The sequence below is a fragment of the Pezoporus flaviventris genome, unplaced genomic scaffold (assembly GCF_033815535.1).
Source record: "Pezoporus flaviventris isolate CSIRO_AGI_PZ_B2104156 unplaced genomic scaffold, CSIRO_AGI_Pfla_v1 ptg000001l, whole genome shotgun sequence".
Taxonomy (NCBI): Eukaryota; Metazoa; Chordata; class Aves; order Psittaciformes; family Psittacidae; genus Pezoporus; species Pezoporus flaviventris.
In genome coordinates this window covers 62,087,040-62,108,813 of record NW_026892549.1, presented here as the reverse complement: position 1 = coordinate 62,108,813, position 21,774 = coordinate 62,087,040, and the positions used below count along the sequence as shown (strand labels likewise).

Sequence of the window (21,774 nt, the reverse complement as noted above, 5' to 3'; positions counted from 1 at the left end):
TGAAGAGATTTCCCATATCATTGGTTCACTGAGGGGTTCTTTTGTGTACCTGATCCAAGGAATATGAGGCATTTATTGGCCATTGTCCTAGTCACTGAAGAGGATGATCCCTGAGTAAAGCACAGGGAAGAGTTGGGGAACAGCGCCGCATCTTCTCTCTTTACAAGTCACTCTGCTCTGGGATTTGCTTCTGGATTTTGCCTCGCAAATGCCACTGGGGGGCAAAAGGCACATGGCCTGCATGTCATTTACATCTCCTTTTCCAAAGTGAATGAAGCGCCCATGAAAGACGGTGGGTTTTCTGGTTTCCCTCAAATGGTCCCATCTCTTCACTCAGGACATACAAACTGGAAGGCTGTAGCTGATGCAGCTGCAGTGATGCTAGAATTAGCGAGTGGGAAAGGCTCAACCTCTGTTTTGCTGTGATTTTTCCCTGTTCTTGATAAAGCAGTGCCTGGTTTAGCTTCTGTGCCTCATCCTGGAGGGAAAAGCTTTCCTAAGTGTAAAGGGCAAGCAGTGTGCTGAGCCTCTCCGAGGGAAACTACACCTTGCTCTGCCTTTGCAATCCTGCTCTATGCGGGTGTGTGGTTAGATCCCTTTCTCCTGTGCCGCTGGAAATGATGCTCTTATGCTTCCTTTCCCTCAGACTTTAAGGAAAGGCTCTTACAGAGGTGAATGGGAGCGTCCCCAGCCCATGCACAGCAGCAGGGAGAAGGCTTCCAGCAGACAAGCACTCCAAAGTGCTGTGGTCAAGGCAGCCAGTGGTGGGGCTTCCCTCAAAGAGGTTTGAAATGCCCTGAGTTCATTCCTTTCACAAGTCTTGCTTTTACATCTGAGATGAGGAATTAAATCTGTGTGTAAAGCCATTTGTCTGTGTTTATGCTGAAATGTTACAGTGGAAATGTTCTGACCTGGAGAAGCTAAAGTACTCTTTTTTCTTAAATGCTTTTGTGGGGCAATAAAGCTATAGCTTATTTCCTGTTGCATGTCTGAGAGGCTCTCCAAGAGAGTTAAAATAGAAGGACAGGAAGAATTTAAAGGAACTCTGTCTGTTCGGAATGATCCAAGTTTAAAGATGGGATCCTGCTGTACTTTCACTTCAAGCATCACTTCACTGATAGTTCTGACATTTCGGAGTAGCGCAGTGACAAGAAATGCAGTTCTTTTCAATCCATTGAGAAGCATCATCATGGTTGTTTCACCAGAATGCTGAAAGACATTTCAAGGAAATAGATATGCTTTTGCATATATACATATATATACATAGTAATATTAAATCTTTACTAGAGCCAAAATTCAGGGAGAAGCAATATGACAAGCACAACTACTGTGAATGGTCTAAATCCATTAAAGAGTATGAATACCAGGAGGCTGCTGTTGTGTGGAATGAAAGTTCCCACAACCTAAGGTTGCCTCCAAATACAGAACTAAGAGTTTGGATTCAGCACTGACTGGACCTGTCACATTTCCCTTTAATGAGGCCTCAGCTCTGCAGAAAAGGGGGAGGAAGAAAATGGTCAGTGTGATAAGCCAGATACTGCGGTAATTGGATCAAGCTGAGACACTGATGGCCTTTAGGAGCAGCAGCAAAGGCTCATAAGCAGGTTGGCATATGCAAATTTTGTTCTCCATAGAGTTTCCTCAATACAATTTTGTTCTTTCTTCAATACAGGACAGGTAGAAAAAACAGTTCCTTGATTCACATTCTACTTCTCAGCCTGGTGGGATATGGGTGGTTTCCCCTTTGCCCGGAAGAAAACCTTTCCATGCCTTGACCATTCTCTGTGTTGCTTAGAGGCTGTAGGGAAGTTTGGAGGCTCTGAGTTTGGAGTGAACACCTACAGGAGGAGTTAGGTGATAGCTACATAGGTTTAATCTGCTCATCCAGGTGGATCTAAACCCCAGTGCAATATCTGAAGCAGAAATACTCTCTGTGGGTGTCTCCAGCTCTTACCAAGAGCTCATGAAATATATGTTCAGGTGGAATAGAAGCCCATAGAATCGTGCAAATGAATGGTGGTTGGGACTGGATGAGCTTTAAGGTCCTTTCCACCCCAAACCAGTCTGGGATTCTATGGTCCCCCTGTACTTAACCAAACAGTGATTTTAATAAAGTTTTTCCAATTAAGAAATCCCAAGAATCTCACCTTAAAAACCCCAATAAAACCCAAAAGAGACCAAAGAAAGAATTCTATCCCCCAAACCGTACAGCTTGTACCTTGTTTGGGAAAACACCTGGGATGGAGCTCTCTGAGTGTCCATTGTGATCCCCAGCCCTGATACTCAATGCTGCGAACAGGGGGGATGCCACTGTGCTCCCCTCACATGCTTCACACTGCTCCTGCCTCTTTGCTTTACCAGAAGCACGTCTTCTCTAGGTAGGTAGGGCTGATGTGCCATCTGTTGGGGAGATCAGCATTCCCGAGCCAGGGCCCTGCAGTACTCCTAAACAATACAGGGAATGTATTACCAGAACGTAGCCACTTGTATTTGCATTTCACACATTTAGCTTTGCTTCACACATCCCTCTCTCTCAGACATGATAAAGGGAGCGAACGCTCCCTTTCTTGTCAGTGTGGATGGATGGCACCCCTAGAAGAGTCTGCGTTTGTAGCAATATGTTCTGCATCACTGACGTCAGCTAAGATGCTGTTAAGGCCGGTCAGGTTTGTTTTCCTATTCAGTGCAGGGCACTCAGGGACTTGGTGTCCTTGAATTTAAAGAAGATTGAAATGTTGCATTGTTCACAATGAAGGCAACGAGGAGGGGAGCAGGATGATGCTGCAGCAGACGGTAAGCACTTGATTTGCAAGAGCTGAATGGGCTTGGCCTACGTTTCAGATCTCACCACGGTCTCTTATTTCACCCATTTGTATTCCCTGACAGTTCCAGGTTTGCTCCTGTAGTTTCTCCCACATTTTCTTTCAGGTCTGCAATGGTGATTGTGCGTCTTGCAAAAAGAAGAGGCCATGCCCAAGCATTGCTGAATGAGGGATGCCAGGGTAGCGATGAACACAAGATCATTTCACCCTGTCTGTGTCTTGTCCTTTTAGGACTGACAATTTGTCCTCATGGTAATGCCTAAACCCGTTGTTTTCCACCACGAGGCAGGGCTCTAAGGGTCATGGTGCAGAAATGTTACCAGCAGCAAGCCCTGTCCTCTCCTGCCCTACCCACCAGCAAGTCCATCACTCCCTCCTCATCTCCGTGTCCGCTTCGGTAAGGCATCAAGGTGCTGAAGGCTAAGCACTGAGCTCTTCTGTATCTTGCCAAAGCCACTTCTCTTATTGGTTGTTGTTGGAATACCTAATGAAGAAATGCAATGTGTTTGGAATAGAGACATGTTCACAGTGCTTGTTGAATGCTTTTTGCTCCTCAAAAGAAGTCTCTAGAATTGCTAATTATAGCTGGATTTATAGGTGCTTAGAGGGACTTTTGAACCTTGTCCCCTGTCTCCACTGGATAGATGATTAAAACAGCAGCAAACAATCATGACTTATTCATCCTTTCATTGTCTATATACAAACCAAAATGGGTTTTGTCAATTGATTCAATATCTTTTAGTTGATCCCCAAGATATCCAAGTAGATACATCCTTGAGCATGGTCATCCTTTAGAGTGGCATCTTAAAAACTAGAGAAACTAAGATCTGTTACTGTGTGATGCAAACAAATACATAAACCCACAGAGGTTTTGAGAGAGGGGTTTTTGAGAGACATCAAAGAATGATGTCTCCACTCTTTGAAAACAGCAGCATTTGACAAAGCATCCTTAAATGTCAATCAACAGTCTCCATAGGATGGGTTTACAGCTAAACTTCTATCACTAATTCCTACAGATATTTCCCTGGTAATCAGTGCCATTGTGATTACCACATCACAATCAATCCAAGTGGCTCTTGCCTTTTGGATTTTGGAAAAAAATTAAAACTAGCTCAGTCTAGAAACTAATGAGCCAACTGCTCTTGGATTCTAATTTCATCTGTGGTTCAGGGAATAAGGGTACCACAGTATTTATAGAATCATCGAATCATGGAATGGTTTGGGGTGGAATGGACCTTAAAGCTCATCCAGTTCCAAACCCCTGCCATGGGCAGGGACACCTCACACTAGAGCAGGTTGCTCCAAGTCCCTGTGTCCAACCTGGCTTTGAACACTGCCAGGGATGGGGCAGCCACAGCTTCTCTGGGCACCCTGTGCCAGCGCCTCAGCACCCTCACAGGGAAGAGCTTCTGCTTTAGATCTAACCTGAACTTCCCCTGTTTCAGTTTGAACCCATTACTTGAAGTCACATTTATGCCCCTTTTGATGCATTGATTGAGAAGTGACTTTGGGTGATGGATGGGTGGGATCTGGTCTCTGGGTCTGATCTCTGGCCATGCTTGCACTTTGGACATATCATGCTTATGGCTGTTTGGAGAGGTGTTCAAGTCTGCATCAAGCAGTATGAGGGTGAGCACGCCTAAGGTATGGCATCATGTCTGTGATTACCACCTTCCCCTCGTTACAGGCCCATCACAACCAGAGACCACAGGCTAATGTGTGACAGTTCCTACAGTGCCCTTTAATGCTCACCTATAACTGTGATCAGGCAAGAGGCTTGAGAAAGAGAGTTTGAGACCCAGCTAATACATGTGAAGATCTTGCTATTCAAACAGCTAAAGAACAAGGAAGAACTATTGGGTTGGACATGAAGGAGTAAAGCCATGAGGGTTGAGGCACTTCTTCCATAGGCGAAGTTTGGAAGTACCAGATCTGCAGCTTAAGATCAGATACTGTCCCAGAGAGACAAGAGCTTTCCTTTCTCCCATCACTCTACAAAGCAGCCTTTCAAAGGCCTTGGCTTTGTTTCACTCTATATGTTCATTACTACTATTCAATGACTGGATTCTCCCTCAACCATGAAATAATTTAGGGAACACTGCATCAGCAAAGCAGGCTTCCTAAATTCATTGTTATGGCATTGTCAAATATTATGAATGGAAATTAATAATTTAAGAGGAAACAAGTGGCAAGTGTGTTAGAAGGTCCCTGGAGGATCTTAGGGACAATATCAAATGTCCTTCTGCTCCTCTGCAGCCCAAATGTTGGGGCACATTTCCTATCACCTCTTCCAGGGAAACTGGGAATAGAGCTGGCCAGGACACGGGCAAGGAAAAAGGCTTTGGCAAGGAAACATAAAGTTGTTTTGGTGAAACTAACTTGTTTCACAGGAATGAGAGGCTCCTGATACCTTTGTGATAGACATGGAAAATGTTCTGTTTGGGTTATTTTGGTTTCAGAGAAAGGAATGAAAATGTCACTGTTTTACATGTTTGAAAATGTCTTCTCAGTTTGGCTGCTGTCATCTCAGGGGTGGGAATGAATTGAAACAGTCAGCTTTTAATGTAGAAGTAATTATGAGCTCAACCTGCTGAAACTAAGTGGAGAAACTGATCTAGGAAAAGCAGTGATTTTTCAAGGCATTGGTTCTCATTGCAGCCATCCTCGCTGAGTTAACAAGTGCCATAAAAGAATGGGGAAATCTCAGCATTTCTATTACATGATGATTCCAGTAGATGATGCAGTGAACTCACTATCCCGCAGCTGACCTGTCAGGATGGAAGGGAAAAGAATTGAAAAGATTCAAAATGACAAAAAAACCCCAAATAGCTGAAATTGTGATTAAAATAATTTCAATTGTTTGGATTTTTTTTCCCCAGATTTCCTGGATTTTAGGAGAAAACATCTTTTATTTTAATTGAAACAAACACAAACGTCTACCAGTAAACACGTCCTGCAGTTCTGTGTTGCAACAGGCTGGCTTGAACTGGTATTAACCCAAAATGAGCACAAGCTCACTGTGATATGCTGGTGACCCATCACTGAGATGTGATGTCAGGATGTGGAAGTTAGGGGTGGAGATGATGTGCTGGCTGACTACAGGCACACTGCTGCTGTGTTTCCATAAGTAAAGCTGCTGTCAGCCTTGTCCTTGGAGGATATGATGTACTGCGGGGTTTGGATCAGGGATTCAGCTACCCCCCACGTGGGCTTTACAGTTGTGTTTGGAACAGGCTGGCTTGTGGGGAGGACAAGAGTTAACAGCGAACATTGTTCCATGGCCAGTACATGCAGTAAACAAGATTATCTATAATGAGATTAGCCTTGGACAGACTCAACCACTGATGAGTTCATCATGGTCTGAGGCAAGCCTGAAGCAATTGGAACACCAGAGAGGGTCTGAAATGGTGCTGTGCCAGGGCGCTGATGGGAGGAGAACAACCTCCGCAGGTTAACAGGCTGTGGGTGATGCACCCTGCTATAGGCATATGATGCAGATGGACACAATATGCTTCCACGTAGGTGAAAACTGAGTATGGGTAGAGCTGGAATCACTTGTGATGTTCCTGATGATGAGAGATTTGTCACCACTGCTGGGAACTGGTGCACACACATGGACACATGGACAGAGGTGGGAGCTTTGCTGGTGCTGTGAGCAGTATGAGCCCAGGTAGGGTGTGTGGAAACCCTTCTATGACACAAGGAGGGTCAGGCACTGCCCATCACGCTCAGAATGGGGACAGAAGCTGTGGCCTGCAACCCACCCAGGCAGCAGTGGCTGGAGGAACATGCAACGTTTGTTAACAAGGGGCAGAGGAAGGAATTGATGAAGCCTTAAATAAATATAAGTGGAGCAAGATATGGGACTGTCCTTGGAAAGGCAGATTTTGTCTCTGTGATGGATTCTGTTAGTTATGAGTTTAAGTAAAGATGCACAGGGAAGAAGGAAAAAGAGCAACCTGGTTGCAGAGTGAAGTCCTTGCCTTCAGAGAAACAGTTCTGTTTCCACATTATTTTCTCAGCCTGTTGCCTACAGCCCCTTTAGAAGGGCTTCCCATAGAAAGCAGCACTGAAAGATATAAACCCAAGCAGGGATTTAGGAGAGAGGGTCCAAGCCTCTGGGGTATTCCCACTGGAGACAATGGAGAGCTGGATGAGAGCTGGACACACACTCTGCAGACCCATCCCCAGACAAGCTGATGTAATTCAAACCACTGATTCTGACCTCCCATGCACTTAAACCAGCCATTAGAGCTCTGTGGTCTTATGGTAAATGAAATCAGAATCTGTCCATGTATTGCTGTTGCGATGAAGATCTGATCCAGTGGTGGTTACGCGCCAGCTCAGTGTTATCCATCCAGTCTGTCCCAGTAGTTCCCACTGGGAATGCCTCCCTTAGCCCCAAGTCCCTGCTCCAGTAATGCACAAAGCAAATGGAGAAGTATCGACCCCTTAGCAAACATCGTTAATATTCCTGCCACTGCCACTTGCTGGGTTTGGACCCTTTATTTCCTTGGCTGGATCTCCCTGTCATACATCAACTTCTTGATGTTCAAAATCTGAATCAATTTGGTAATTTACTTTTTCAATCAAATATTAAATGGGTTTTCTACTTCCAGTAATTAGTCTTTTTCAAGACATTTAAATTCTCTTTTTAACAGAAGGAAATACGACCTCAAAGCCTTTGAAGCCTAGTCCTTGCTTTTCCTGTTGCCTTTCACTAAACATAGTGTCTGTCGTGCCAGACTAAAATGACGCTGCTTAAACTTCTAAGTACTGCATCAACAACGAAAAGGAAAATGAAACAGTGAAAAAGAAGGGGAAAGCAACAAACTTAGAAGCTTTTCTTTCTCATCTCACATTATGCAGAGGGCAGAAGCATCCAATTTGGAAAACTGACTCAGAGCAAACTGCTCTGTGAGCAGGCAGGGAAGCATACGATAGAAAGCTGCTCACAGGCTCAGTCTGAGCAAGCTGCTGGCCCCTGGTGTATTACAGATTGGAGGATGAAGCAAGCTGTGTTCTGCAGCGTGTGTGTGTGAGGCAGGTCAGGAGCATCATGAGGGATACAGCTCTGTCTCAGGGGTTTTGAGGGCCCTGAATGCCAGCATCGCCCAGGTACCGCTGCTCTGGGAAATGTTTCCTTGCATGGTGCTGCAAATGCAGACTGGGTAGAACAGTTCTGCATATGGAATTGCCTCAGTGCAAACCAGGAGTGAGGGTATGAAGAGGGAGACTGGTAGTTGCTGTACTTCTCTTTCTCAGAAACCCTATTAGTGATCTCCCACTTGTTGGTTAGACCCCATTCTCCAAACGCCACCGTGTCACGGAGGGAACATCAGCCCAGCAATAATCAGCAGGGCAATCTGGCACTCGCTCTGCACATTACAGCTAGCAGTTGCTTGCAAAATTGTCTGCAGAAATCATCTGGCTCTTACCAAGAGTTAGTTTAATAACAGAGCTTGTTTTGTCACTGCCGCTATTATGCTGGAGTCTGGTTGAGATTTGTTTTCCCCTCATGCTGATGGAGACATCTTCTAGCAAAAGCAAGAGAAATGAAGCCTTTCCTTCTACCCCGTGCTTGGTTGGAGTGAGGAGTCATGACTTCATGTCTGTTCAAAGTATTCCTCCCCAAGAGGAACCAGCCCGTCACTGCAGTGAGATACATTGCCCTCAAGTTGAATTCCATAGAATCATAGAATCCCAGACTGGTTTGGATTGGAAGGGACCTTAAAGCTCATCCAGTTCCAACCATGGGCAGGGATGCCTTCCACTAGACCCACCTTTCAACTCCCTTACTAAGTGACCTTACAGTCAGCCTTTCCTGAGACAGCAGGAGCTCCTGCAGCAGCTCTTGTAGGTAGGATTTTAAGACAAGTAATAATGGATAACTAGCAGACTCCTGTCAAAGGGAAATCCTTATGAACATTATGGACACTATAGGACTTCTTGAGTCTGCTTTCAAAACGTGCCCAAAGACAATATCCAGGGGTGCAGCACCTCTGGAAAAAGGAAACAGGCAGATAATGTACTAGAGATCAGTAAACAACAAGGAATGGGGTGAATTGTGTGTGTGCACATTTGTGTTCATGCACTTGTTCTTTCAGGGCTTTGCACACACACACATGGGAGTCACTAGAGGACAGCAGGAGCTGCGTATTAGCTGATGCACTGGACACATGCACATCCTTATGGAGTGCCAGGCAATGCAGGTTAGTTTGGGCATCTTCCCTTGAAGCTCAGCTGGTGGGAAGCAGGCTTAGGTCCACATATCCACAGAGGATATGTTTTTTAGAACATATGGAGAAGTGAAGAGCTTTAAATGCCCACTGTGGCTATGCTGTCAGCTCTGTGCTGTTTGACCACTGCTTAGATCTCACGTGTTGCTTTCTCCCTACGAAGCTTGCTGCCACACTATCCACGCGGCCAAAGAGCTGGGTGGGAAGGGACATAGGAAGGTGTGATTTTCACTCACCTGTCATTCCTTGGTGCTGGTCCTTGCCCGAACCTCAGTGTGATTAACAAAGCACCTGATGCTGATGCATTTTGGTGTTTGTAACGGTATCAAGTTATGAGCACTCATGGAACGGGGTGCTGCTGTAATTGTCATGCTTTCCTTCTGGCAGTCTTTAACTCCCATTGGATTAGTAGTTCCTGTAAGGATTAGGAGTGCCAAATGAAGCCATCTGTAAGCACTAAACTTGCAGGCTCTTCCCAAATTCATAGCGGTCATGGTTGGGAACTGAGTTGTGCATCTTTGCAGCTGGCTCCAGTGGTCATCATGTGCCCTGGTGCCTTCTGCTGGGACCATCCTCTTCCCCATGCTATTGCAGCCAGCGTCCCCTCCACACGGTCCTTGGCATTAGCACCCTAGATGGCACTGACACGCCGTGCTATCCTTGTGTCTCAGCCTTCCTCTAGACGTGTTTTGGCAAACACTATCAGGTTTGACAATTCAGTCATTTGCACCTGAAGGACTAAAGTGGAAGGGACAGAGGAGCTTCATCGCACTGTAACTGCTGCTTGTCAGGTTTATTCTACACACACTTGTCCTGCAGCAAAGTGTTCTTTTTCTATGAACAAGTGAAATGAAGGAGGAAACCTTCTTTGTTGGTTTCTTCTCTTGTCACATGTGCAGCAGCTCTGGGTTACTGCAGCCCCAGTTAAGCAATGAGTACTTAAAATCAACTGGCTGAGGTCATACACATCCCTGTAGGAAAGGAGGTCAGAGAAAGCTGGGGTATAGAACCATAGCATCACAGAGCAGTTTGGGTTGGATGGACCTTCAAAGCTCATCCAGTTCCAGTCCCCTGCAATGAGCAGGGACATGTTTCTCTTCACATCTTTCTCACAGGCCCCTTTTAAGAGCTGAAAGACTGCAGTAAGGTCTCCACAGAGCCTTCTCCAGGCTGAACAACCCCAACCCTCTCAGCCTGAGACAGGACTGGCCTCTGGGCTGTGAATGTGCATTGCAGGCTCATGTCTAACCTTCCATCCACCTCAAGCCCTTCTTCTCTGGGGTACTCTGCATCCCCTCACCCCCAGCCTGTACTGATCCTGGGGTTGCCCTGATGTGGGTGCCCCTGCACTTGGCCTGTTAAACCTCATAAGGTTTGCACGGGCTCACCTCTAATAAGCCTCCCTGAGCAGCAGTGCAGCATTCATGGCTCTAAATTGAGTCACAAAGGAGTTAAAGCCCTTCCAACATGTATTTAACACATATTTATCGAACATATGTATTTAACATGTATTTGACACATGTATTTAACAATTCAAGAGAGAGGGACTTTAGCCTTAAAAGCAGGCTGTGTTCAGTGATAGAAACCAAAGGCTGGGTGCTGTTCATCCCTCCTCCTTGCAGCAGCTGTGGAAGATGTGACACGGACAGCTCAGGGTGCTGTCACCATGCAAATCCCCTCTTTGTAGCTGCTGCAGCCTTGGGTGCACTGCAGCAATGATCAAGCATTGCTAGTCTCCAGTGTCAGCCAGCCTTGATGTAGACAGAGCCCCTGCCACTCAGCTCGCCCTGTTTGTAAGCACTACATGCAACTAATGATGCACACAGAAGGTGCAGTGGCTGGCTCACATCATAGCAGCAATGCTCAATGCCTCCAGGCTGCTCTTCAGGACAGAGGATGGTTGCAGTGGACAGAACTGCTAAGGACAACCTCATGGACATGCTGCTGTTGTCTCCCTGTTTTTAAAGGATCAGACATGGGTATCCCCACAGGAAAGCCAGGTCAAAGAAAGCTGGGATATAGAATCATGGAATCACAGAATGGTTTGGGTTGGATGGACCTTCAAGGCTCATGCAGTCCAACCCCTGCAATGAGCAGGGACACCTTCAACCAGAGCAGGTTGCCCAGAGCAACATCCGGCCTGGCCTGGAATGTCTCCAGGGATGGGGCATCCACCACCTCTCTGGGCAACCCGTGCCAGGTTTCACCACCCTCATTGTGGAGAATTGCTTCCTCACATCCAGCCTGAATCCCTTCTTTAAGCCCATCACCCCTTGTCCTGTCGCAACAGTCTCTCCCCAGCAGATGTGTTAAGGACTTTAAGTGCTTTAAGTGATGATGGTGGGATTTTGCTCACCATCATCACCACCAGAGTGACACGTGTGCTGTAGGATGGGCTCAGGGCTTGGCTTGAAAGCAGCAGGGCAGTGGTGATGGCACCCTGCTGCACGTTATCACGATGGAGGCAGTCACTGAAATACCCTGCCCTGAGACAGCCAAGGGCTTTGGGAACGTGTGAGGTGACCTTAGCTTTGATTTGTGGTGCACAGTAACAAGCAAGCAGTGTGATGAGTGCGCGGAGCTGACCGAAGGCACTGGTGCCTGTGCAGGAATAGGATGTGCAAGGTCAGGAAAGGTGTGTGTGGTGTTCCAGAGGCAGTGAGCTGACTCATGAGCTGAACTGTTCAATAATCACAGGTCATTGATGCACGCCAGCCTGGACTTGCAAACCCATCACGCTAGACCTGTTTGGGCTCTGGCATGCTCTGCTCAGAACACACAGGCGGAGAGGTGAGGAGCCATTTCCCAGCAGAGCCAATATTCTGGTTGTTTCCCCATCCAGCTTCCAGGCATGATACTGAGCCATGTCCTGCAGGAGTGAGGAGATGGGGAGCTGCTGCTTTCAGAGCAATGAAGGGCAGAGAATTGCAGGCATTCACCCCCTCAAAACACGGCTGTGCTATAGAAACGCGCTTCTGAATGAATAGCAAGGAATTCAGTTTTAAGGCAATATATTTTTCCCAGAAATAAAAACTATGGAAAACCTGAAAAGTAATGAAATCCTCTCATGTGACATGTGCTGTAGCATATGTGTTCTGATGGAGAAATCCCAAGGTATTCCCATTGCCCTGAGGGGCAGGTTCTGAGGCTGTGTCCTTGCAGTGGGGAAAAAAACTTAGTATCTATCTCCCCTCTGGTGCAGTTAAATTGTTTGATTTGGGTTTAATGTCACCTTACCTTCCCTTGATCTTGTCCAGATACACAGTGAAAGCACGTGTCAGTGTGTAAAGACATGGCACTGATGAATGATACCCCAAAGTGGCCATCTGAATGCAGAGAGGAGCACAGATTTTCTGAGCACCTATGACTAGACCAGGCCTTGAAAGAGGAGCTGATCTACAAGTCTTGGTGTTGAAGGGCAGGCAAATAATCACATGCATTGGAGTGGGGAGGTCTATGTACCCCCCTAACACAGCTGCAAAAAGCCCACGAGTCCCTATGGCTCATGCTAGGGGTCTTAGGGGTGCATCCATCTAACAGCATTTCTGTTCCCCAGTTAGGCATTAAGCTGTGTCTGCTGTTATCAGAAGTGTTTGGAGTTGATAGCTTTGGAGATAGACAGCCTTTTATCAGTGTCTCATATGACTTGGAAACATAAACTGAACCATGAGCAATAATTAGCATCTCTCTAGACATATATGAAAAGTGCAATATGCCTATATATAGGGACATATATAAATATACACACACACAATGTATTGCAGATACATACTGTTGGTATGCCTAAAAGTTCATGCAGAAAAAATACCATTTCAGCTGAAGTAATACGAAGTCACACTCTTTCAGCTATAATATAGACATTTCCAGCCTATTTTTAGCTCTGTCTGGCTAATTCAGCAGCACTTGGGTAACAGTAATACTTTCCCTTCTCTTCTTCTAAGGCTAATTTTAGCCTGGTATCCAGAGCCTCTCTGGCAATAGCTCTACCTCCTGTTTCATCTGTACCGATGGCCATTAGGAAGTTAAAATACACTGTGACTAATAGCACAGCACCTGAGCTGCTGTTTGAGTGAGGAAGAAAGGAAATGCCACCGCGTCACAGGTTGATAACCGGTGCTAAAGGATTTAATTTAAGACCTCAAATTGATGTTATGGATAACTGGGACGAAGCCAGGCATCCAAGGAAAACCAAAATCCCTCTCCCTCTGAATGTGGAGCCCGGGCAGCAGGGATGCTGTCATAACCTGGAGGTTACACCTTTCATCCATTACCGAAGGGCAACTGCAGCCTGCGCTGGAATCGGGTATTCAAGCATTTATGTAGCACCAGAGGTACAATGTCAGGAGCAATGCAAACACTTGGGTTGCACTGCACCACCGTGAATCCTGGGGCAGGAACCAGTTAACAAGCTCAGAGACGCCTGCTGCAGCGTGTGAACAGGCTGTCCTGCCATGCCTGGTTAAGAGCTGTGAGGCAGGCAGTGGTTTGCATCGCACATTAAATCACTCCTGACTCAGACAGCGAGCAGGTTCTGAACACTGATGAGCTGCAAGGGGCTCAGCCCGGGCTCTCTGCTGTGGGAACGGGCCGGCTCCATGCCCAGAGCTTTTCTCCAGCTCGACTACTGCCACCTCTTAATAGTTGAGCCGATGTCCTCACATCTGTTAACCCTGTGCAGGTCAGGATACATTGGAAGGTGTGAGCAGTCCTTGCTCACTCTCCCCCTTTCCTCCCCCCCGTCCCCAGAGGGATGGGGAGGAGAATCGAAAGAATGCTACTCCCATGGGTTGAGATAAGAGCAGTCCAGTAACTAAGGTATAACACAAACCACTGCTGCTACCGCCAATAATAATAATGATAAAGCAAATAACAAGGGAAGACAATAAAACTGATCACCATCCACCGACACCCAGCCCGACCAAGCAGCAAACTAGCACTTCTGAGTAACTGCCCCAAGTTCTACATCCTGCCTGTGCTGTGGTATGGAACACATTGGAACTGGATGAGCTTAAGGTCCTTTCCAACCCAAACCACGCTGGGATTCGATGATTCTAGGTTAAAAGCCCAGGTCTTTGCTGCTGTTTGGAGGGCTCCCTGTGCCAGGGCTTTGCAGGGGTGGCTCCACTGCAGATGTAGATTTGTTGCTTCCAAATCAAATCTTAGACAACATTTCTGGTTTTATGGCTGCCTTTTACAGAGCATCTTTGACAGCACTTACACATTCACAGGTTAGGGGATGCCACTGTTACCTGGATTATACAAGCTCTGCGCTAGATGGTGAAATAACACCCAGTTTGGTACAGACACAGCTTATTGCTCAAGTGTTAATCAACCTTAGAATAGCCCTCAGGAGAGAGGGAAGCGAGTTTTTAACCTTCATTTTAGAGAATGTAAAGGGAGGTTAACAGAGGATAAGGACTTGCTTTCATCTGGCGGCTCTGGAAGCCAAAAGGCATTTCCTCAGCCACAAAGGTATGGACTTACCCAGAGAGCAGGAGCCCAGGTACTCTCTCCACCACAAGGATAGGGAAAGGAAGGCAAGGCCCCTGCTTTGTTTCAAACACAGTTATTTTAAATGCAGTTATTCTCTCCTCGTGGCTGGACAAGAAGAGTTCCAATGAGCTCCAGCTAAGGGGTGCTCCCCCTCTGACCCCCAAATCACTTTACCTTCCAAAGTATCTGATTGACATTTTTAAAGCATGCCAAGTTCTAGTAAAGGATAGAAAAGAGCTTTTAGTTTGAAAAACATGAAGGCAGAGTGATGTATATTTGTTATTTTATCAGTTTTAATGTCTGTGCAGGGGAAATGGTGTTCAGATGCAACGCTTTTGGAAGCCACAAGCTCTCTGTTAATCATTACGGGACATCATTCTCTGGCTAAACTTCAACCAAATGACAAAATGAAACACCAGATGACAAACTCACAGCAGACTTTTCCAAACTCAGTCATTTATTCCAATGTCTGATGTTAACATAACATTTATGTCCAAACTCCTCACCTACAACACCATAGTGTGTGCTTGGGTATTTTTACACAAGGAATTGCCTAGGAGGAAGCACTTAAAATGTAATTCAGGTAGGGAAGGCAGCACACGTGAATGATGCAGCCTCTACTAACCCTTGCAGTGCTGGAGTCCCTGGAAGTGTTCACACACCAGGTAGATGAGGCCCTCAGTGCCCTGGGTTAGCGGTGGCCTTGGCAGTGTTGGGAATGGTTGGAGCTTAAAGGGCTTTTCCAACCTCGTTGATTCCATGATTCAGTGATCAGTGGTGCAGAGCAAGACAAAACCCAGCAGACCCAGTCCTGGGGTATTGCTGGCACCCACCTAAGCACTGGGGCCCCTATGTCATAAACAGGCAGAAAGTTAAGAGTTGAGGGGGCCTCCAATCCCATCTCCACACACCCACCACCATCACCTCCACTTCCTCCCTCTGGTGGGCAGAGGTATTACTTCAATGAAGTAATCCGTTATTTCAGTGACCATTACGACGTATGGGCAGTGCTTAGGAAACATTAAACCCAAGGTAAGCAAAGAGTGTAGCACTCCCTCTGCTTTAAACACCACTTGTTTCAGCAACACTACTGTTTGGGAAGCATCCATAGCTGAGTGCTGTTAGTATTTACAGTAGGGCACATCATGCCAAGTTTACAAGCTGATCGCTGGCATGAGGTTTCATGCTTTTAAGTGGTTTATTCTGTTCTGATGCAAAGAACAGCACTTCTTTGCACCAAATGCTGCCTGGGAAGTCTGCTTTCTCACCTAAGGGATGCAAAGCAGAAGGCAGCCAATGAAACCAAGGTAAATTTAATTAGAATAAAATAGAACATTCCTCAAAAACAACAGCTCATTCTCTCCAACAAGGAAGAATACCAATAAAACCCCTTTGGCAATGCTGAGGAAATACGTGGGGCTGAGGTGAAAGGGACACAGCTTGAGGAGCCTGCTGCAAGCTGCATGTGGATTACCCGCAAGTGCAAAACTGAATAAATGCGGTTTATGCCATTATATTAATGAAATGGTTAATTCAGTTGCTATAGCAACAAGGAACAGCCATGCTAAAAAGCTAAAGGGCTATACATAATGCCAGATACAAGGTCTCTCTAATTCTAAAGCTGATTTTCTTAGCTACAATAGAAGTGATGTGTGTTTTCAATATCATCTTAAGCTTTTGCATCAAATCCTCCAGCTAATCCAATAAATAGGCTAGTAGCATAAAACAGCATATATGTTTGCACCTCATAAAACTTATGAAAGGGGTTTACCTATGCAGTCATAAGAAAAGGTCCACAGAGAGCAGTGTGGGGCTCTTCAGAAAGGCTGCTCTGCGTGTGCTGGTGAACCAGCAAATGGGTTACGCTGGGATGTTCCTACCAAGCAGGTGGCTGCAAGCAGAAATCACTGCAGCCACTGCAGCCCAGCCACCAAGATATGATTGTGCTTACCATCCTGCTAGCTATTTCACCCTATGCTAAAGAGACTTCATATTTTTTTTAACTAGCTTCCACATGATTTTGGTTAGAAATAGTAATTCTTACAGGCTTCGATAAGGAATCCTGCAAAGCTTGCTTTTGTTTTAACATTAAAGTCATGGAAAGGGTGATGTGTGGTCCTGCCAGCAGGGCAGAGGACAGGCTATTATTATTAAGGTCTATGCCAAAGAAAAGGAAAGAGAAGTGCCCATTCTGCCCTGGGGCAACCTCTTCATAGCAGAGGACCTCTGTCACTGCCCAGCCCCGATGCTTTTATCAGGCTGGACCCTGCGCCACATCACAGAATCACTGCTGTTCACTTTGGCTCCCTTTGGTTCTAGTGCCGTTTGTCAAGCACCACACCACTCACTGCAGAAAAGAAATGAAAGAGAATGCAGCACACCCATAGGAGAAACAGAAAGCACTGGCTTCCCTCGCTGAACTCAAATCCAGTGCCTTGCACCTGCACAAACAAAGTGGGTGACTTTTATCTGCAAGCCATCTGATTTGCATGATAATGGGACTTCAGTTCCCAAGAAACATCATTTCTCAGACTGAGTATGAAGATTTCAGTGGCAAGGCCTAAGCACAAGTAAAAGCTGTGACAGTAAGTAGCCTCTAGACTAAACAGGTGAGAATAACATCTTTTAGGATGATGATTAGCCCTAGTTGGTGGCGTGGGACTCTCATCGGCAATTACCAGTGTGAGTTGCCCACGGGAGGCATTTGACGCTGTCTGCCTCTTTCCTGGCTGAAATGCAACAGAAGAGCTCTCACCATGGAAGGAATACTGAGGAGCAGCTTCACCCTATCTCATTGTTGAAGAAGAAAAATGTTTGGTCTTACAAAAGACAAGGCAGACCAATGGTTGCCAATGTTTTAGTCAACTTTCCCTTACATAGTACCTGAAAAACAGGTGAGCAACAGCTTGAAACTATTTGCTACCCTTGTCTTAAGGACCCTGGCTGCCAAATACGTGGAAAGGCCCATGAGATGCAGACACAAACAGTGGAGTCACCGTCCCTGCAAGTGTTCACACACGTGGAGACAAGGCCCTCAGTGCCGTGGGTTAGTGGTGGCCTTGGCAGTGCTGGGGTAAGGGTTGGACTGGATGAGCTTAAAGGGCTTTTCCAACCTGCCTGATTCTAAGGTTTGATGCTAAGATTGCTTCCTTCAGTAAAGCATCAGAGTGAGGGGCAGTACACACGTACTTTGGCTTCAACACTGGAGATCCAGGCTACCCATCAGCTTCATGACGGCTATTTTAACTTTGCTAAGAGATCGAATTAATATTTCATTTAAAATCAGAAAACGATGTATTTTAAATCGTAATTTTGCAACTGTGGCTCCTAATGGTGCCAATCCATTGGCTTGGAAATATTATGTGTGTTCATCCTAGAGGCCAAAACCCAAATTGCTGGTACAGCCTGTTAGCAAGGCAAAACATCTCTTTTTCCAATGAACATGTATGGGTGCACCAGGATTCACAGAAGCAGATTTGGCAGCTTTTTCAAGTATTACCTGGACTGCAGGGCATACGCTGAACATGGGGAGCTTTTTCTGTTCAGGAATATGATGGGAATAAGAATGTACTACTGGAAGATGGGCTATTTCTATCAGAATTTAACATCTCAAATATAGTTTACAATATCTTCTATTAATAATCAATAGGAAAATACGGCTAATACCTGCAACGTCGAGGGGGGCAGGATCTTGCCCAGTATGTCATTAATAATACATACTTCCTTAAATGTCCAACTAAATCACCGGAATATATGAGCTTCATTTTGAACCTTTTACACTTTGAAAATTCACCTCTCTTTTTGCATTAACTGGCTCCAGCATCTGCAGAATAGGGCTCAATAGTTCTGATTCGTTTCCTTGGCTCCTGAATGCACTGAAGGAGATGGATTCCCCAAGATGGATGCAAAAAAACCCATAAACCCCAGAAATATGTCCTTTGTGGCTCTCTCCCCTGCCTGCTCACACCTCACCTTGCCCTAATGACTTAAAGACAGTCTTGCAGGAGACCTAACCGTGGCCATTTCTCTGAGTTCCTTCACCACAGATTTATTGCTGGCTGTCAGAGTTAGGATGCATTCACATTCAGTTGGGAAGGCATTTCCTGAAGCTGTTAACAGACTTGGCAGAACAAGACTGGGGGAGAGGGTGGGTAGTGAGAAAGAAACCTGCATAATATAACCTGTTATTCCTTCTTGGGTATATGATAGTCTTGATTATAACCTTGAACCAGAAAGAATGTCTTTATTCCTCCAAAGATCACTTTATGACTCTCAGGAATACTGGATGTCCTGTTCCTCCTGAATATCCTAGGAAAAGCTCTACTTTTGCTGCTATATTTACGATGTACATGTGCTTAGATACTTAAATTAGATCTCCTGACATTATCCTGCTGCCAGATGTGATGCCTCCAGGATAAGAAGGGAATCAGGCCTGAGGATGTGACAAGAAAAGCCCTGGAGAAGCTGGCCAGCTCTGTCACAGGAGACACACACTGCCTCACCCTCAGTGTTCATGGTAGGTAGGATACAAAATAAGGAGTAATTCATAACAGAGCTCATTTTCCTTGCATCTGCAACCAAGAACATAAAATGTTAGCTGCAAATGATCTGATCTTGAGGTTTTTTCCTGCCCCATTCAAGGGCATACTGCCTGTCAGTCAGTTATCTCCGTACTTTGCCCCTAACAGCTTGCTCTTCCTACGAGTCCTCTCTAGCTCTCACAAGATAAGAACTACCATAAGGCCAAGGGCTTTAAAGATGTTTCAGGCAAATATTTCTAAGCAGTTTCTGCTCCTGTTTTCATCTGTATGTGAAAACCCCACAATGATGAAGAGAAACATTAAAGGCTGAAGAGAAAGCTATTAGTGGAGACACCGGGCTTGAGCTTGCCAAGGGATCTCATCAAGCAAGCCCAAAGTGTCAGCAAAACAGTGTTGCTGGAGCAAAGATGCTAAATGAAATGATACTTGAAAACTTGGAGTGACACAGAGAGTACACATGTGTGCATGAAGTGTGTGCAAGTGGGGAAAGGATGTAAAAGGAAGAGAGTCAAAGGCGGTGCCAGAGAGGGGCAAAGAGCGTGTTGTATTCTGCACTGTAGGCAATTAATGGATTAATGTACACATGAATTAACTCATTAATGGTTCCTGGAGTGAATCTTAGAGCTCAAGAATAAATCTGTTCAGTAAATGGGAAAAAAGAAGCCCCAAACACACCCAAGTTGCTTTATCATTTATTTATGATTATGTGCACAATTTAAAAGTCAGGGTGTATTTTTAATCAAAGCTTTTGGTGATCACAATACAGGGCATAACAAATGGAACTGTTAGATCATTTATTATTATGATGAAACTAAAGGCTTTATAGTCTTCAGTGGAGTAAAGCAGACAGCAATACATTCATATTAGGAAGTTCCTACTGTGAATGCAAAACTGATTAAAACTGAGTTATTGTTTAGCAAGACAGACAAATCTGTGTTTCTTTTGGGTTGTGAAACTATTATAACCATACAGAAGTATGAAGAATTGGCACTGGGGGGAATCATCCTGCCAGTGTGCCCCATGTGTCTGCGTTTGGCAAAGGCAATCTGCAGGGCGTGCATTCCATTTGCACGTAATCAGATCCCTGACCTGGAACGTGTACATTCTGGAGCATTAACTGGCACAATTAAAAAGGTATTTAGAGGATGAGCTCGGAGCAAAACCACGCTGTCACATCTCAGAATCCTGAAATGCAACCTGGACTCCACCAGAAGCTGGTTTCACTGGTTTTGAAGGGATGCTATGATTGGGGGAAAAGGGACTTTCAAGCTACCCAGGCAAGACACAAATCTAAGGAGTCCAGCACGTCTCAGTGCACAGCAAATTTAGTCTATAAAGTGACTCGTGTGAAGAATTAGAAAGGAGTATAAAAACATGCTACCATATGCTGGAGTAGCTGAAAGTGATTAATCCAGTTCTTAAATCTTGTTTTAAACTCCCTTTCATTTCTTTGCATAGAAAAACAGAAGCCACGTTGCTTTGTTTGAATGCTATGTAGTTAATTACATCTTCTAGGAAACTCTTTTAAAGCTAAATGCAATGTGTAATTACAAAATGCCTCCTTTAAAACAGCCAGCTTGCCCATTGATTTGTAGTTCATTCAGAAGGCTTTCTTCATGATATTTAGAGCCAGAAAATACAGAGATTCAAGAGGAATTGTGAAATTACAGCACGAACCATAAGGAAAAGTCACACTTCAACCAGTGCACAATGACAGCCACCACTAACTGTGATTTCAAATCTTAACTGCTGTAAGCATAGCAATGGGAAAACACAGTGCTCATCCGGACAGCTATCAATGTGATATGTTTTTATAAGAGTAGATTTTCAAGGCCTAATTAGGAAGCAAATCAATCGCATCAAACAAGTGTAAAGTTGAGCTGAGCACCTCAACACACGGGGTTCATGGCTAAGGGCAGTCCGCGCTTTGGTTCGTAGGGTGTTGTCCTGGAAACCATGCGGATGCAGTCGATAACGGGGCAGACGCTGAGACACAGGGTGCAGCCTGTACAGCTGTCAGTAACCACAGGCACATGGGTTTCGGGATCAAACTGTATAGCCTGGGAACAGGAATAAACATTTATTGATGGTGCTCGCAGGAAAAGGTCACAATTGCTCCCGTTTTAGTGGCTGCTGCAGCACTTGGAGACATCTTGGTGTACTGCTGCACTGCAGCTATAGCAACTGTTCGACTGGCAGGGAACAAAACAGCCCCATCCCCTCCCCACTGACACTTTAAAACTAGGGGTCAAATTATACCTCGGCAAAAGCTCACAAGGGCTGGTTACAAAAGGAGGAGTATGGCCCATGATGCTGAAACTCCCAGAGGGATGTTTGTGCTTCACGTGAAGGAAATATGTCCTAAGACAGCAATTCACCAGGGTTATGGGTTCAGAGGAGACACCAGACCATGCCTGGATGGCCTCAGCACAATGTGTTCTTTTGACTTCAATATTAAGCACAGCATAAACAAACTAATGTAATAAACAGTAGAGAAAAACACAGCACACGGGGCCTCGCATGACTGTTTTCCTTTGCACATCTTCGAAGGGGATATCTGAGTTGTGGGCAGGCAGAGCTTGCTTTAGTCTCCATGCAGTGAATCCTCATTACCAATTAGGGTGATAAATGTATTTGAATGTGAAATGACAATTGCAGTTGCGATGAAATAAGCTCCTG

The 21,774-nt window shown here is 45.4% G+C and overlaps 1 protein-coding gene across 2 annotated transcripts in view; it reads right to left on the bottom strand.

Annotated features, from left to right (window-relative positions):
• Positions 1–19,771: 19,771 nt before the first annotated feature.
• DPYD (dihydropyrimidine dehydrogenase) overlaps positions 19,772–21,774 on the bottom strand; it is a 346,394-nt gene continuing 344,391 nt past the window's right edge. For both annotated transcript variants that reach the window (XM_061461954.1, XM_061461963.1), the window contains one exon: positions 19,772–21,155. In XM_061461954.1, the coding sequence (XP_061317938.1) occupies positions 20,985–21,155 (171 nt within the window). In that variant the 3' untranslated portion in view covers positions 19,772–20,984. The remainder of the gene's footprint in view (positions 21,156–21,774) is intronic.